Source organism: Manis pentadactyla, chromosome 8, assembly GCF_030020395.1.
Source record: "Manis pentadactyla isolate mManPen7 chromosome 8, mManPen7.hap1, whole genome shotgun sequence".
NCBI lineage: Eukaryota > Metazoa > Chordata > Mammalia > Pholidota > Manidae > Manis > Manis pentadactyla.
The window spans coordinates 9,268,882-9,287,061 of NC_080026.1; the positions used below are offsets into that span (position 1 = coordinate 9,268,882).

An 18,180-nucleotide genomic window follows, 5' to 3' on the forward strand; every position below is an offset into this window, starting at 1 on the left:
AACACTTCTTCCTCTGTCCCTCCCCAACTTCTCCTTACCTCTCACTGTGTGAAACAGTTTTTATTTTTTTGCTTAGACTTGCCTTAAGGTTATTCTGGGAATAAATGATTGCTTAAAGACTGAAATGAGATACTGGAATAAAATTGTGTCCAACCTCAGCATGACCAGTGGTTTTCTGCTTTAAATATGAATAAGGATTAGCACTTGTGAAGGGCTTTTTTTTTTTACTTCAGAGATGAATTAGCACTGGCATCTTCACAGGAATTACACGAGTGTTAAAAACACTAAGGCTACAGAGAACACCCCTTTGATGAAGTCCCTGGAAACATTAGCGTGGGGATGGTGGTTGGGCCCTCTTCATTATTCGTCAAACAACATGTATATATACATGTGTATACGTGTGTACGGGTTTGTGCGCGTGGTTTGGGATATTTTTAGACTTAGCTTTTCATGCTTGCCTTCTTTTATAATGAAATTGGAGCTGTTTCTTTCTTCTGCCTTTCTTTTTTCTACCACATTAACAGCACCCCGCAAGGCCTTCGGGTTTCTGCCTTTGTAAACTTGAACCCGTGTGGGAGGGAGCGTCTGTCTTGCTGCCCTAGAGGGAGAAGGGAGGCCCAAGCAAGGAGAGCCTGGGGCTCTCGGCCTCAGAAGGAGCATGGAAAGGGCGAAGAACAGAGTAGGGGGACAAAGCAGAGTGCGGGGGCTTCCAGGAGGCTCTCCGGCCCCCGTTTGCCTGCAGACTGGCTCTCTTCCCTTGGTTGGAAGCCTAGGCATGGGGTGACTCGTCTCTGCCACTGATCCCAGCCATCAGGTGTGGCCGTGCTGAATCCCCTGGCGTGCCAAGTCGGGGCATCTCCAGGACTGAGACCGCACGGGGCCTCTTTGGCCTGATGTAGGTGGGAAACAAATGAACGCCTCCTAAATAACACCATCCTTGCATTTCTGATTCATATACAGAACTCCTGGGAGGTATATGTAGGTCCCTAATAGCACCAGTCCTTGAACTTTGAATCAGTCTTCTCTTTAGCCAGACATTCCCTACAAGTTTCTTGCTGAAATGTAATAACGTACAGTATTTACAACTTCAGAGTTTTGACAGGTGAGGTGTGGGGATAATCCGTCTTGTGACCTTGAGGACGGTGAATGAACAGCAGGAGTGCGGGTCAGCAGTGACTTGGGGGAACTGCCTCACCGAGCCCTGAATTTTGAATGTGAGGGGGAAAAAAAAATAAACCTCAGTTTGTTTAATAAGCCCTTGTAGGGTAGATTGTCTGTTACTTGTAGCTGGACCTGTCCCTAAATGATTAGGTCATCACGTGGTGATTCATCATTCTTCTCTTACCATTTTGTACTCATGTTCTTGTAAAACCATTGTTTTTAAACTTAATCCTTATTTCCAGATACTGAAAATTTGTGTGTATATCGTCATTTGTGTGTCTGAGATGATAGCTTGCCGTGGCGGGCCCCCCACGGGTCTGTCCAGGTGGAGCCCCATGTCCAGCGTCGGGGCGAAGGCGCTCCTTCCCCAGCCTTCTGCCTGCGCCTCCTCCCCTCTTCCTCAAGGCTTGGTCCCTGTGTCTTTCTGTTCCATGCATATTTTTTGCTTCGTCAGGCCTCAGTATCTTTGCTCATATTTGTCCCACCCAGATGTCCTTTTACTTTATTTTTAAAAATTCTCACAGAGTCCCAGACTTGAAAGGGTCCAGAAAAGTCACGTTATCCAGTTCACAGATTCACATTATTCAGTTCACAGAGTTTGTGAAAACTTAACTATGGTTTCTCTTTGGTTCCATGTGTATTTTTTCTCCCCTGGAGGCTTTCAAATCCTGTGAGGTTTCGGTGCTACTGTTTCTGGGATCCTGGATATTGTCTCCTGCAGGCCTGTCCTTGGTGCTGTCATTCATCACCAACAGAGTATGTCTGATTATCTACCATGTGCCAGGCACGGTGCTGACGGCTGGGGGATACGTCGGAAAGCACACACTGACATCATCCCTGGTTCTGAGTCGTGGGGGCTGAGAGGCAGTAGTTACATGCACACATGCACCTGAGCAGCAAAGGGCCTGAGTCCAAACTGGGAGGGTCATTGGAAGCCGCTGCACAGACGTAATAGAAGTTTATAGAAGGTGCGAGACTGTGTTTTAGTCAGTATATGTGAAGGCCTTGTGTCAGGAAGGTGCATGGCTGTTTCAAGAAGCTGAGAAAAAGTAAGGTCAGATTTAGAGAATAAGGAAGGGATTTTGGGGAATAAAGTTGAAATGGGCCACCGGGCTATGGAATGGACCTGATCATGTCAGTCACTTCCTATGGTTCTGATATTGGTGACAATAATCTGTTTTGAGTTAATATCTTTTAACTACTTGAACATGCACTGTGCATGCCCAGGTAAATCTCCTTTTCAGTGGAGAGAATATAAGACTCCCTAGTACCTGATTTCTCTAAACTGTGTAATATTTGCTCTTGATCGATATTTGACAGCTAGCAAAAAATAATACAGGATGGCAATAAGGAAGAGGCTTTTCTTGAGCTGTTAGTGTCTTTTGGAATAGTCTTTGTTTTTAAACTATATCATTTTGTTAGAGATTTGGAATAAATAATGATATTTTCCATTCCCTTCAAGGGAACACATTGAGTTGCTTAATTCAAAATATCTAAGAATGCCTCCTCTTATCTTAGGACACTGCATTCCTTATTTAAAAGAATGTGAAAATCCAGGGCTACTATGACCTTGATATAAAAATATTTCACATGGTTTAGGTACATTGCCTATCTGTTAAAAATATTAGAGAAAAAATATGAAACATTAGAAGATGAGTTTATAATCCAACTGTACTTGGATGATAAGCTTTTAAAAAGCTGTAGAACTAAGCTTTACTTTGGGACCTAGTTGAGATTGCCTTTCTATGGACCTTGTTCCTTATTTTATATTAATTCTATATAAACAACATATATATTGAATGGACATAATAAATTAATTTTTCTGATTATAAGTCATAACTTTTCATCAGAGGAAGACTTTAGTGTTTGAATATGGTGTTTAAGTTATTTTAAATAAAAATTAAGAATTAATATTTGATTAAATACTAAATGTGGTATTAAAATGTAGTTAAAAGTTAAATTTAAATTTTCCTAAACAGTAACTTTGACACAGAAGATAACCATGCTGGAACAATCTTTCCCTTCTCTTTCACTCTTTCTTCCTTCCTTTTAAAAAGTTTTCTCTCACTTTATCCTATGGATTTTTGCTTATGTACTTATTTTTAACTCATGCTATATTTTTTTGCTTGCTGAATGATTATCCCTCTTTCTTCTTCCCTCATCTGAAGAAAAAAGGGATAAATGGGGAAAAGCTGTCGAGGAGCTAATTCCTCACAAGGGGTGCAGTGCCCCTTTCTGCCCAGGAGTCTTGCTCCAGGGTCCTAGCTGTACTGTGCTGGCACATTCCTGGGGTCCGCAGGGAGGAGAGAGGCTGCCTGCTTAGCCCCTGACCCGTGCTTTCCAAGGCTTTCCACACATTCTGTTCTGAGATTCAGAATTTCTGGTGATTATAGCAGATGTATACTATGTGTGTTTTGGCGGTGAGGTGAGACATATTAAATTGACTTCCAAATTCGATCTCTGTTTATTTTTTTTAGAAATGATCTCTGTCTTATATTTTAAATATTTTGTCTCTAGGCTTTAGGGGCCTCAAGCTTTTTTCATAAAAGTTCACCATTTCTTGCTCTCTGTATATTTAAACATTGTGTGCCTACTACTTTAAAATGGGTGTTGTTAATTTTTTAATCTCTTGCCTCCACTTACTTTTTATGGGCAGTCTAGGGGAGCTGAGTAGAAGGTATATAAGCTGTCTTGGTAAGGATGTCAGCCAAAACAGGGATCTGCTCCACCACGTGCCAGCACGTTCCCTGCAGGGGCGACTCTATCCATGTATTACGTTTTCATTGCCAGATGCCAGATGCTCCCAGAACAGTGTTTGAAGTTATAAACCATTCCAAAGGCCAAGGTTGCTCTGATTGTTGGGATTAAAGTGACACAGAAGGGCGTCCTAAACACAGCCTGTGTGTCCACCGTCAGTTGTCCTTCGGTGTGCACTGTTTATGCTGGTGGGATGTCTGCATGTCTGTCCTGCTAGTCAAGTGTCTATTCACTGATGAAAGAAAGTTCTTGTTCTTCTTTGGGGTCCAGGCAGGATTTATATCCCTGTAGGCATACAATTTCAAATTATCTTGTAGATTGATTGATATGAAATATATTCTTCTTACTCTATTTTTTATTTTTTTAAAGAAAGTTGGGAATTCAGACTACAGAACTGGAAATGTATAATACTCTTTTAGTAAATGGCATGATTATATGATTTTTGAATCTCTTTTTTACCTCTCAGTGTGTGGAGGAAACAGGATACCACTCTTTTGCCTTAAAGATTCTGAAGAACAGCTCTGCTATTTGATTTTTACAAGGTCATAAAAGTTTTTAACTTAATTTTAATTCACGCTAGTCATGTAGCTTTTCTGATACCTTGACTTTTTTTCTTAAATAGGTTTATTGTGGTAATATTTTTGCCAAGAGGCATATTCAACTCTGTTAGAGAGTTAAGGCTTAGATTATCTTTCCCTTTTTCATGTATTTTAAGGAGAAGTAAATAGAAATAAAATGAAATTTTTAAACACACGCACCCCATGGGTAGTACAAGGAATTTTTCACAGTTGCTGAATAGATCTGAGAGATGACAGGGATTTACTGCTGTGGAATATCAACCAAAATATCATTTTATCACTCATAGAAGAATATGGTTTTTGGACAAATGTCAGCATTAACTAGGGTTTAAAAAAATAAGTGTTTGAAATGGAGTTCAAACAAAAGTATTAAGTTTTTCTTCCAGCAAGTGTTATGTTATTTACTTAAAAAAATGAGGACATGCATCATTCCAGAAGCTTAAGTCGGCCTATAGCCCTTCTGACTGTGTGTGTCTTGATTCTGGATAACTTATTTCTTTCAAATTTGCAGCAACATAGTCTGAGGACAATAATGGCGTTTCCTCATTGGGGAGATGCCTTTTTCATTCCCTGCAGCTTTACCTCTTGCTCGGGGCTTTCCCTCTTCTTGAATTTGGCTTAGGCCTCCGAATGACTCCAGTTTTTCATTGCTTAGTTATAAAGGATAGAGCAGGAAACCTAAGAGACATGCTTCTTTATCCCGGGTGATGGGAGTTTACTGTGAGAAACCGTAGGGCAGTTGGGAAGCTCACGGACCCTATCCTGCGGCCACCAGGTCATTCCCAATTCCCTGTTTCCTGCCACGGAAGGAGGGAAATGAAATAGTGGTTATCATTGCCCTCCATGGGGGAGCAGCCCCAGGGTGGGATCCTTCTGTCCTCTCAGGAGTGACACTGCTTTTGGCAGGAGCGCCCCCTGGTGTTTGATGCAGTCAGTGTGAACCACAGCGGTGTGAATATACGGTGGACGGCATCGCTTAGCTTTCGCCAGCCCCCTAGCGTAGGCACAAATGCTGAAGGCGCGCCCTTGAGAACAAGAACCTATCTGGATGGGATCATGGAAACAGTGCGCATTCCAAACAGATCTTAGGATCTTACTTAACTGTATGTATTAACCAAAATACTTCTACTACTAACAACAACAATAACAATAATAATTAATAATAATATAATAAAGTTGAAGTGAAAGCTCAGACAACTGCGTCAGACTGATCTGGGTAGTGTATATTCATGACCTTTTTCATATTTATAGCCACCTCAGTGACTGCGAAACTCAGAACTGCCTGCTAATATTGAGTCAATTCTTACCTAGGATTATTTATAAGAAAACTTGTATATCTGGTGATCATTGAGAATAATTTTAATCAATCATATACTTTGTGAAAGAAAGTAATTTTAAAGTTTATAAATATGTATTTGGTACTAACAATGTACAAAACACTTTGACAGGCTTTGCAGAGAGGTACAAAGCTCATTTGTTCCAAAGTTCTTTATTGTCATACTCTGCCTTGGGGTAGGTCCCTGGGATAGGATGTCAAATGGTGAAAAAATAGAGATTTTCCCTAAAGGAGCTTAGTAGTACAGTTGAGAAGAAGACATTCAAATAGAAATTGCAAAATACGAGCATGAAAGAGCCATGGGCAATCAAGGAAGACTTTCTGGAGGAGGTGACCTGGAAACTGGGTCCAAGTATGGAGTAGGAATTTGCCAAAGAGTTTGGGCTTTAGTCCATGGGGCCCTACTGCCTTGGTTCTTTTTCTGCTTCACTTTATCTTTCACATTTTCTTGCCCCTAACTCACCATTAAATATTAGAATTTCTCAAGGTTCGATTCTCCTTTACCTTGTTCATCCCTTTCCCCCTTGTCAGGTATATGCACTTCCATGCATTTGTTTACTACCAAAAGCTCGATGATTCTTAAGTCAATTCTCAACTTCGGATCTTTTCATCCCTCTTACCACCATCACTTCAGTTCCCTTGGGACCATGTTCCCTGCTTGCTGTTCCTGCTGCCCCTGATTCCTCTCAGTCCTTGGAATCTGACAGATTCCTTCTTGCCCCAGGGACCTTGCACAGCTGCTGTTCCCTTAGCCTGAAATGTGTTTGCTCTCTCTTCACCAAGCTACTGCTCACCCCTCCTTCAGGTCTTGGCTTAAATATCATTATCTCATGGATATCTTTTGGGCCTCTCCTACACCCATTTTATGATTTAGTAACAAGCTGCATTTTCCCAGTCTTTTTTGTGTGTATATGAAAACAACAGCTCCACCCTACATCTTTCCAGGAGGAAAGAGGGCCAGTCTGACTCTGTCTAGCTCTGACTGGGGCATGTGCCTATCTCTGGAACAAAATCACTGTTGCCAAGGGGATTCTGGGTGCCGACGTTGAATCTGGGTAACATCTTCTCACTGTGACTGAGGGGCAGTAGTGCACTGGCAAACTGGCTCTTAGAAGAATGTCTTTCTTTAATGGCCTTATTTGTAGTGTTTGCCAGTTTCTTTGGTGTACACACTCCCACCATGCCTCATTTCAGGATGTCTGACTTGCAGCTCCTGAATAATTAATGGTCAGTTCAGCTCTTGCAAGGGGGTCACAGCCTCTCTGGCACACCATGGCCGAGCTGAAAGTGAGCTGCCAAAATCACAAAGATTGGAGGGGAGGGAGGGAGGGAGGGAGGGGGCTCTAGGCGGTGCTGGTGCTGTTTGAAGAAGAGGTTGGTGCCTGGCAGCCAGTCCAGTCCAACGAGCCGGTTTATACTGGATCATGGAACATAGACTTTGGTGGCATGACTTACTTTCCTTGAGAATTTTTCAAAGTTCTTACATAGTTTGCTTAAGTAACATTTTTAACTACCATATAATATTCCATTCTGTGAAAGTACTGTAGTTTACCATTTATTTTATTGTTGGTTATTTAGGTTGATATACAATGCTGTTCTGGGTATATCTATGCCTAAAGTCATTTTCCACAGTTAGGACAGATGTATTGAAATTATTTGCCTAAGTGAAATTACTAAATCAAAGGAATGGATCTTTTAATGTTTTTGATTAATATTTTCTGATATGTGTACAAATAATTTCACCAATTTATATCATTCCTATTATTGCAAGAGAACAACTATTTCACTGCACTGTCACTAAATGTAATTAAAAATAACTGATAGGACATAATTAATGCATTGTTTAATTTGTATTTGTTTGAATTACTAAAAATGTTGAATGCCTTTATTTTTGTAACAGGTGTGTTTCTAATATTGAACTGTCATATCATTTCCCACATGTGTGTCATGTGTGTGTATGTGTGTGTTGATCTTACTATACTATTGTCATAGGTATTTATCTTCTTATAATTTTATTAATATGCAACTTACTGTAATCAATAGCGGAAATTCTAGGACACAGCACAACTTGGTAAATGTTAGGGAAGTGTAGAAAATGAGTCCCTCTTAATTCTGTGTAATTTAGGGTGGCCTTAGCTTCTGTAATAGATAAATACAAATTCATAGGGAATTAACACAATAAAAGTTTATTTCTTGCTCATGTCAAAGCTCCACATGGGAGTTCCTAGTCGGGCACCTTCCGTCTGGTCATTCAGGGGTAAAGGCTCCTTCTAAGGCTTTCCTCCCCTTCAGGTCCGGGAAGTCATTTCCGTTCAGTGCGGTGGTGGCATAGAGAGCCGGGGACGATGTGTGGGAGATTTTTATGGGCTAACATGGAAGTTAGACATTGCGTATGCTTACATTCCGTTGACGAAAACTCAATCCTACGGACAAACTAATTGCAAAGGAGAAAAGAAAAAGAATTTGGTGACCGTCTAGCCAGTCTCTGCCTAAATTTCTAAAACTTGAAATAGAGAAATCTTTTCATAAAGTCTGTTTACTGCTTTTTACTACTTGTGTATATCTAGGAATAAATCATCCATATTCCTTGGATTATTGACAGGATTTAAATACGGGATGGGAATTTAAAATATTGATTAAGAGACACATAGCTTTTTAATACATTAGAGTGGTGGGCAAGTGACATTGAATGGTCATTGAAAGGCCTCTAGACATTGAAGAGAGTGGAAACTATTGGACAAAGGGACTTTGATACGTGTTATAACAAGTATTAGGAAACACTCAGTATAAGAAAATTACATGTATAAGAAGTTGAATAAGGAATTTGCAATCATCTCAACCAATAAGTTTGATGACTTACTAGAATTATATTTTTAATAGAACATTTTAGCTCATTTTCTTATTTCTACCTGCACAGGTAATTAAAGTGTACAGTGAAGATGAGACCAGCAGAGCTTTAGAGGTGCCCAGTGACATAACTGCCCGGGATGTTTGCCAGCTGTTGATCCTGAAGAATCATTACATTGATGACCACAGCTGGACCCTCTTTGAGCACCTGCCTCACATAGGTCTAGGTAAGGATACAGATGCACAGTCACGTCATTGCTTCCCTACCCCTTATGGTTCCAGTCGTGTGGCAAATGATTCTGTTCTTCAGATATAGACAAATAGAAGAGAATTATGAATGGTCCTTTCTGTACCCTCTTTACTTATGATGTTGGTTGTTGACAAAGAAGGTAGCACAAAATGGAAGTAAGGATAGAAATATTACACATTTGCCACCCATCTCTATTTAAATAATGATCTATGGGAATTTGGGAGCTACAACATAGAGTTCAAATTGATGGAAAGATAAATTTCATAATAATCTTTAGTGGCACCATAAGAAGTTTATAAGATATGCCATCATTTGGACTATTTTTAAATCGATTGTACTGCAGGCATGGGAAGTATTCACAATGGTGGTTCTCTTTATCTATGTGACACCCTGCATTTTTCATAGATAAATAAATAACTCCTTTACATTTTTAAGTCTTAAAGAGTAACCTTTTAAAAAATTTAAATCAGAAAAGCATCTCTGTATTTCAAGCTGTAGATCTTTTTCCCCCAAATCTTTTAAGAGGTTATAAAGAATTTTCATTCTTTTGCTAGAGTGCGACAGTATTTGGCAATAATTTCATTTTGTCCTTTCTTAGTTTTACAGATACTGGTGTTAAAAAGTATGTTCCCATAATAAGTAGATGCAAAAGGAAGGGGTTTGTTACGGCAATGTCATTTGATTCCTTGAATTCTCTGTTAGTTTCCTGTGGCTGCGATAACAAATTACCACAAACTTGATGGCCTAAAACAAACAATGTTTATTCTCTCACAGATCTGGAGGCTGGAAGTCTGAAATTAGTAAAACTGGGTTGAAAACAGGGAATCAGCAGGGATGTGCTTCCACCAGAGGCTCTGGAAGAGAATCTGCTCCTTGCCACTCCTAGCTTCTGGTGACAGCTGGCATTCCTGGGCTGATGGTGCACGACACTAATCTCTACCTCTGTGGCCATACTGTGTCCACCCCTTGTGTCTGTGTCAAGTCTCCCTCTGCCTCTGTCTTACAGGAATAGTAGCATTTAGGGTTTACCCAGGATAGCCTTCTTATTTCAAGATGTGTAAATCAAACATACCTTCAAAGCCCTTTTGTATGTTGGCATATAAGGTAACTTTCACAGGTTCTAGTAATTGAGGTGTGGCTGTCTTTTGGGAGCTGTGATTAGCCTACCTCAGACTCCTTTGCATTACATGTAAAATAACTGAGTAATCATCAAAATTGTTTAAAAAAAATTTTGTCAGTGACAGCTCAGTTAGTTCCTTCACTTTGTTTAAAGAATTGAGAATTTTATACCTAGTCATGAGAGTCATTCACTTTCTTACACTGCTAGCTACCAGTATACAAAATATGCCCTTTGGTGCATAGAAGGCTTACACTGCAGAAATATATATCAAAGTGAGGTGCATTTTAGGTGACAGGCTTGCTTTTGTCTTATGAAATGGGATAAAGGTGATCTTGTTGGAAAAGGCATATCCCTAGGAGGGTCTGTTTTAAAAGATTCTGGAAAGTGGTTCATTTAAAATTCCCTGCAGAGTGGAGTCTGTGGAAAACAGGTTTGTGTAGTCTGACAGTCTCCAGAGGGATTCTGAGAGTTGGTCCACCCTCCGCAGCTGATAGTTGATGAGCTATAGTAGGTCAGCTGATCTTGACGACTGAACGTACACCTGCCAAGAAAACCCGAATGCTGAGGGGAAGCTGTACTGGCCCCTGCAAGTTGTTGTGTCTCCCTCTTAGGGCAGCAAAAGCTGAACATATGTTTTCTCCATTGACATCTGTGACTAATTTAACTTTTATTCCTGATTATTATTTTCCCAGAAGTATGCTGTTAACTCTCCAAATACATCTGCCATATTATAAAATACTTGGTTTACTTAGGTTTACAGGAATATAGCTCTTAATTCGCATAATACACAATTACAGTGTTTTATACTCTTAAATTTTTCTTTTGGAAAGACTTGAAAACCATTTCCTTGGGTACAGTCACTACAATTTATCCATAGCAAATAGCTTGAAGTAATAAAAATCTACTCTGTAAATCAAGCAACAGTTTTCACGGAAAACACTGTAAGTTACATTAAGAAATAAAGTGCACAGATTTTTTAAACATAGGGGCTTAAAATGGAACCCTGAGAATTAATTTGAGCTACCCACTACATTTAAACTTTTAGCATCAGATGTAAATATAAGTAAGTATCTCCATTACAGTGTTTTCTGAAAATGGTTAAAATAAAATCAAAGATGTGAGAATATTGTCTCCTGGCTTCAGCAACCATGGATTAGACTGAAGCTTATGAGAAAGAAATTTACTTCCAAAGCTTTTTTGTGTTTTTTTCTTTCTTTTTGTTTTCACTCAGATTATAGCTTTGAGTGGTAGAAAGATGGCAGACACTGGTGCTACCCAAATACGCATGTGTTTTAAGATTTATCAGAGTCCACTTCTTTTTATTTATATGCTGCTTTCTTTCTGTAAGCATAACTGAAACCTAGATCATAATAGCTAATGAGTATCCAGCAAAGCTCTTGAGGAGCAGATTTTTTTCTTGTTTTTTTTTCCTTCCCTTTCATTTATCTAAAAATATCACAAGAAAATAGCCGTGATTGAGGTGCTGTGGTGTTCCTTAGCATCAAACATAAAACTGGCGTGTTTTTGAACTTTATTTTTCTGTGTGTAGCTTCTCAGTACTCTTGCAATATCTACTCAGTCAGATAGTGGTATTAACATATTTTCCATTTGCATATTAAAACAAATGAAAAGAACTAGAGTGGGTTTCTTCCCCTTCGTTACTATATGCAGCGGCGATGCCCTTGGTCAGTTGAATGAATCACTGACATCCTCAACTGTAAATCTTCTGTGAGAGCTGTTGAAATAAAAAAACCAAAGATGAATCATTTGCCAAACTTTGGTGACCAGCTAGTGGGCTCTGCATATTGTTCCGGAGACGTTCTTGACCTCTCTTGGGTCAAAGTAACAAGTTTGCAGTGAATAGAATTCCAAAGATAAGAGGTGGTGTCAGCTATTTTTTAAAATATTCTTAATAATAAATAATTCAGCTCATTGTAAATAACAGAGAAATAAAGATACCTAGAAGTAAACAATGTTATATATAATTTCACAATGACAGGCTAATTTCTGTTAATTTCTCCATTTTAACATAACCTTTAATTATACTATGTATTAATGAATACCTTCTTTTTTTTGTGTGTGTGTGTGTGTGTGTGTGAACCTTAAAAATATATCCTGAGTATTTTTAGTTCTTTTTTACTTTCATTTTACAAATTCCTTGAAAACTAGCAGCGCTCTCTGCCTTTCCCTGTTGCCATCCTCAAACACTGTAGCAAATATTTATTGACTACTTTGTGTATGGATCCTGGGGGTGCAGTGGAGGACAATAGGCAAAAAGTACTGCCCTTGGGAGTTTGCATTCTAGTGGGAAGAGAAAGACAAGAGACACTTGACTAAAATTTGTAATCCCTTAGGTGATAGTAAGTACATATTTCCCCCATTATCCAGAAGTAGAGTGGTCCTATGAAACCTTTCATAAGCTGAAATGGCATAAAGGGAAGAGGCAATTACCACTGATTTTATGGAAAAATTCTGGAACATTCCCAGACCCCAAAAATAACCTCTCTTGGGCTTTGCTGATACTTCTGGACACATCTTGCTAACAGAGGCACAGAATAAATCGGGATAAAGCACAGATGCTCACAGCCACATTTCACAGCTAGGGTGCCTCTGCCTCGATGCTGGGAGGCTGAGTGTGGCTCCTGGGGAGGAGCTTGGTGGGGCCTCACACTACTTGTGGTGTGCACACGCTGGTTCTCCCGTGGCTTGATGCTATTTTCACTTTTCACCTTTTTTCTTAAAAGTGAAAACCTCTTCAGATTTCTTTCAGCTAGTGAGAACGGGTACTAAGGTAGGTCTTTCGTAAAAGCGAAGCGGCCTATTGTGAACTTTTGAAAAGCCGGGGAACCTGTACTGGGGAAGAGCAGTAGGGAGTCCTGGTGGACAGTGGGAGATGTGGTTTGAATAGAAAGGTGAGGGAACGCAGGCCTGGCTGCGTGATGTTTGAGTGGAGACCTGAATCAGCAGACAGGAGTAGGCCTTGCACCTAGAAGGAAGATCGCTGTAGACAGAGGGAACAGCAAGTGGACAGGCCCAGGCCTGCCAACGTGCTGACGTTCAGGAAGCAGTCGGAGGCCAGCCTTCTGCAGTGGAGCCATTAAGGTGGGAAGTTAACGGGAGAGGGCTTCACAGAGCTGCCGCACGCCCAGCTCATGTAGGCTGCGTCGTAGGCCACAGAGGGCTTCACTTTTACACTGAGTGAGAGAAAAAGTAGCTGGAGCTCTTTGAGCCAGCGAGCAATATGATCCGATTTGGTTTTGAAGGTGTACTGCTAAGAAGTGCAAAATGCACGTTTTGGCCTTTTGGAGGCTAAGCAATTTTTTTTTTCCTTTTACATCAAACTACCTGTGGCTTCCCGGATCGATCCTTGCCCTTCTCTCCTTTTTGCTAGTTGTGCACACTCTGTTGTACTGTCTTCACACTAATGATTTGCACTTTCATGGTGTTTGGTGTTTGTGAGAACATGAAGCCTCACAGGTGAGGACATTTTGACTTATGGGATAGATTGGAGTTTAGGGTTTCTGCATTTTAGTTCACTCTAGAAGCTTAGGAAAGTATCAGAGACATTCTGTGTTGTACACAGACATGCTGCTATTGTTCCTGATCTGTTAAGACACACCATGAATTACTAACGTCAGAAGGAGGAGCAGCTGACATTCAGAATACAGTAGGTTTGTGGAATCTAAAACTGTTTTCAGCGTGACATTTTCTGAAGCAAAGAAAACTTCGATCTTATTAATGTTTTTAGTATGAATGTGTATGTGTAATAACTACTATTAATGTGCATCTTATATGTACAAGGCATGGAGGGAGAGGTTACCTTAATTCTTGATCAATGCTCTCATTACTTAGCTTCATAGCAACCCTGCAAGGTATAGGTATGTCTTTTAATCTCTGTCTTACATATAAGAAAACAGAGACTCAGTGAAGAAATACCTTGTACAAATATTGTACGAATCCAGGTGCTGTCAGATTCTAAAGTCTTGGGATTTTCCATTGAAACTAGTTGATTTCTCCTCACCCCAGCAGGTCAGGCAAATGTTCCTGGGATTCTGTGGTGGTCTTTCTCTATCTCACTCTCCATCTCTCTCTCTCACACATGTTGTAGGTACAATTCAAAATGTTGAGCCCTCAAGAACAGATAAATTTTCCTTACCAAGGTGGTAATTGACATTACTGAGATCAAACTGATCCAACCCCAGTCACTTTATAACAGAGCCAGCTATTTATTTTGGTTGGGCAAGAGGATCACGTTGGAAATGACTTGTCTTTGAATTTGTGCACAACATAAACGGTAATATGACAATTGGAACTTTGAATACGATACCATTTTTTCGTATCTGCTTGTAAGTATTAAATGTATGCTGTTGAGAATTTTAATAGAGTAAATCATTGAAGGCGGCCAAGCATCTTGATTTTGGGTCATGTTATGTGATTCTAGTTGTACACACAGTTTTATAGACATTGAATTTGAAACATCAGTATAACAAAATACGGTTTGCAATTGGTGTGTTTAACTTCATCGCCACTGGGTGGCAGTGTAGTTCCCCAGATGGAGTCTGTCTGCCTTTACAATCAGTGTTAAGAGGCGGGTGGGGGAAAACTTGTTTTAAGTCCTCTTAAATGGGAACTTAATGGGATCCATGTTTGTCTTGCTCCCATTTTGATTCCTAATTGAAGCCATGGTATGAAGCAGTGGCAATTAACACAATACCTCAAGCGCATACCTATGGACTCCTCGGGAAGAGGAATTAATTGTATTTTAGTGTCATTGCGAGGAACAGCTGAGATTTCCGTTGTGAATATCATCGTGGAGTGGCTTTAATAAGCAAAATGAATGACTGGAGGCTTTTAATGAAACCACTTTTTGTGTGCAGCTATACCCACGTGGTCCCTTTAAGACAGCAGTGAGGGAATGCTTCTCAGCTGCTTGGAAGTTGCTCCTTCACTTTTTTCTTTTTTTCTTTTTTTTTCCCACCAAAGAGGCATGAGTGTTTTTCCTGTTATCTCCAGCTGATATGTAGTTGTTTGTAACCTGTACCGGAGTTGTGACCGCCCTCACCACCGGCAGAAATTGTTATGAGGCCTTTAGGACCTGTGGCCCTGGGCTTCCTTCTGTGCTTAGACTCAGGCAGGCCTGGCCTGAGCTTCCAGGAGACATGGTGTCCTGGTTGGAGATGGAAAATAAGACACCAAAAGAGTGCCCGTAACTAAATCTGGCCCTGGTCCAACTGATTTTTCAGTCATCTGAAAGCTCGAGTTCAGGTCTTATCGCCTCTCTCATCAGGTATTATGTGAGCCTTACAGCTAGTCCTCGGGCCTCCGGTCAAACCAAGGTCATCCGTTTGCGTGCAGACCTCAGTCTCTGTGCATTAGGGCCAGGCTCCTCTGTGGGCCTGTGGTCTGACTCCTCCTGTCTGCAGCCTTGTGTCTCGCCCCTCTTTCCTCTAAATGTATACATTCAAGCACTGCTCATAAGTGCAGGAATATGTGAGTATGTCCTTAGTTTCTTTGCACATGCTGTTAAGATTCTCAGCAAGTCCTTTTTCGTCCATATTTACATGGTGAGCTGATACCCACCTTCCAAAGCTTACTTGGAGTTCAAGTGTAAAATGGCAGTCAATACAACTGCTATTCCTAAAAGTACCTGCGAAAACAAAGTAAGATGAAAACCCTCAGCTCTCCAAGCTCTCAGACAGCTAACCTAGTGCCACAGCCTGGGGAGAGAAGAGAGGGAGAGAAGCACTTGGAAGCATCCCACACTCAGCCTTATGAAGTGGAGTCACGCTTTCCACCTGAGAGCAGGTAGGGAGACACATCTGCCTCTTCCGTATGCCCGGCCCCTGGGCACAGACCTCTGCTGCTCAGAAGCTGCTTCTTAAGATAGGATGCTTGCTGGCATCACCCTTTCTCATATGCCTGTTAAGAGATTGCACATCTCCAAAATGACAGAGCAGCGCAGGAAACACTGTGAGCGACCATGTCAGTGTGCCCTGGGAGTGAACACTACCACACTGTCGGTGGGTATGGGAAACGAGCACATTTCGGTAGGAAATAACATACAAGGCTGTTCAAGCAGGATTGTTTACAATATCAGGTAATAAGAAAAATAAAACCTAATGCTGTAGTAATGGGGGATGTTATTAATTACAGAACATCCAGAAGATGTAAGTTAGGCAGCTTTTGATCATATTTTTGGAGTTTCTCTTTTGAAGACTGATGTGGGCAAATGGAAGGTTATAATGATGATTGAATAAAAGTCTATATTTTTCACAAAATTTAGGAATTTATATTTTGTACATATAAATAAAATATATAATACATGAATATGCACACACACATATATATATAAAGAGACATATATACAATGTTTCCTAAATTTTGTCAAATATATATATATATATACACACATACACTCATATAGATCCAGAGAAAAAGACAAGAAGGGAATATACTGAAATGTTAAGTGCTTATTCTTGATTGATTGTTTTACAGATGGATTGTGATTGTCATCTGTATGTGTTCTTCAAATTTTCTATAATGGTAATCTGTTATTTTAGTAATTAGAAGCAAAGAAGTAAGCACAATTTTAAAAGCTATTCATTTAAGAGATCTTTAAAAACTTAACACATGTTCCCGAAGCCCGAGGTTGGGCCAAGCACCTGTCTTCTGTACCATTGTAACATTTTCTGCAGCTGTCTTCATAGTGAATCATATTATTTAAACTAGGCAGTAATTCCATGAGAGCTGAAACTCTGTGTATATACATACATCCTTGTAGCCCAGGGTCTAGGACAAATAAATGGTTTTCGAAAGAAGCTCTACTAAACTAAGGTATTTATACCACATGATTCAAAGGGTGGATTACCAAGTACAGAGAAGGAAGAGACTTGGAAAAGAAGCTAAAAAAAATCACATGTCATGCGCAGATGGAAATTTACTCTGAGTCCTTAAGGGATACATTAGAAAAAGACATGTTATGAACTTAGAATATATTGATGCTGTTTCTTAGCCCTTCAGGTATTTAAAAGTCAGCTTGCAGTAACGTATATGCCAATACTTTGTTATATGTGGAAAAATAAGCCTTTCTATGAAGACAAGTTGTGATCATTGGGTCTGAGTTAATATAAGGACTATTTCCGTTTGTAGAAGAATCCTCCACAAGGCTTTATACCCATCAAGTTTAAGTGTCTGGATTTTCCTATCTCTGTACTCGGGAGCTGAATCGGGATGTGGCAATTTTCTGGGGGATCTTGCTGGTATTAAGTAGTTTTCTTAGGTTAAGGAACCTTTTAGAAATTGAGCCCTGTTTTATTCTTTGCTTCTCCAGATTTTGTTTTGGTTGGTCAGAAGCTGTTCATTTTTATCTGAAAATAAGATTGACAAAATGTATGTAGTTTCTACCTAGCACAGCAAAGTACAAGGAACATTTGTCTCCTGGCGTTTCCTGTAACAAAGGTGTACAAAGAATTGTTTTCTGGGTGAATCAGAGTTAAAAGCCACTTTTGTTTCTTCTGTGATCAAGTGATGAGAAGAGTAAGGACTCAGGTTTCTATTTGAGCCCCACACTGCACTTTCAGTAGATTCAGCGAAGAAATCCGGGCAGAAGGTCACAGGTGAACACTTTCCATTCTGGGAGGATTGAGGTTTTTTAAAAGACTTTGAAGTTAAATCAACAGTTTCAGGAGAAACTTCTTTCTTGTCTTTTTCACCTCCTTTTTTTTTTTAAAGAAAAAGTTTCTGCAAATTAAATAGAAAACCGAATTATACATAGGTATCATTATTTGATAATATTTCATCCTATTACCATAAGGCTTCACTGACAGTGTCCTAAACAAAAATAGCATTTAAAGTGGTAGGAAGCTCTTGTTTTTGTTTTAAGAAACTTTTTTTTTCACTTTTTTGGAGGTTTTCTTTCCTTTTTTCCTCCTTTTTGGATGTGGTTTTGAAGTGATTTAAGAGGGCTTCTCTCCTGTTTTCTTCCTACATAGTGGTATTCGATCCTGGTAATGCACTTTCTGGTGCCTGAAAAATACTTCAGAAAACTTTAAAAAATAGACTTGTATCTGTGAAGTTTTAATACCATATGTTAATACAGACTATTCTAGATGGATTTCTGAAGTTTTAATAA

At 39.8% G+C, this 18,180-nt stretch overlaps 1 protein-coding gene across 4 annotated transcripts in view; it reads left to right on the top strand.

The window, feature by feature from the left end:
* GRB14 (growth factor receptor bound protein 14) overlaps positions 1 to 18,180 on the top strand; it is a 104,426-nt gene that overhangs the window by 54,977 nt on the left and 31,269 nt on the right. For all 4 annotated transcript variants that reach the window (XM_036884269.2, XM_036884267.2, XM_036884266.2 and 1 more), the window contains one exon: positions 8,750 to 8,906. In XM_036884269.2, the coding sequence (XP_036740164.2) occupies positions 8,750 to 8,906 (157 nt within the window). The remainder of the gene's footprint in view (positions 1 to 8,749; positions 8,907 to 18,180) is intronic.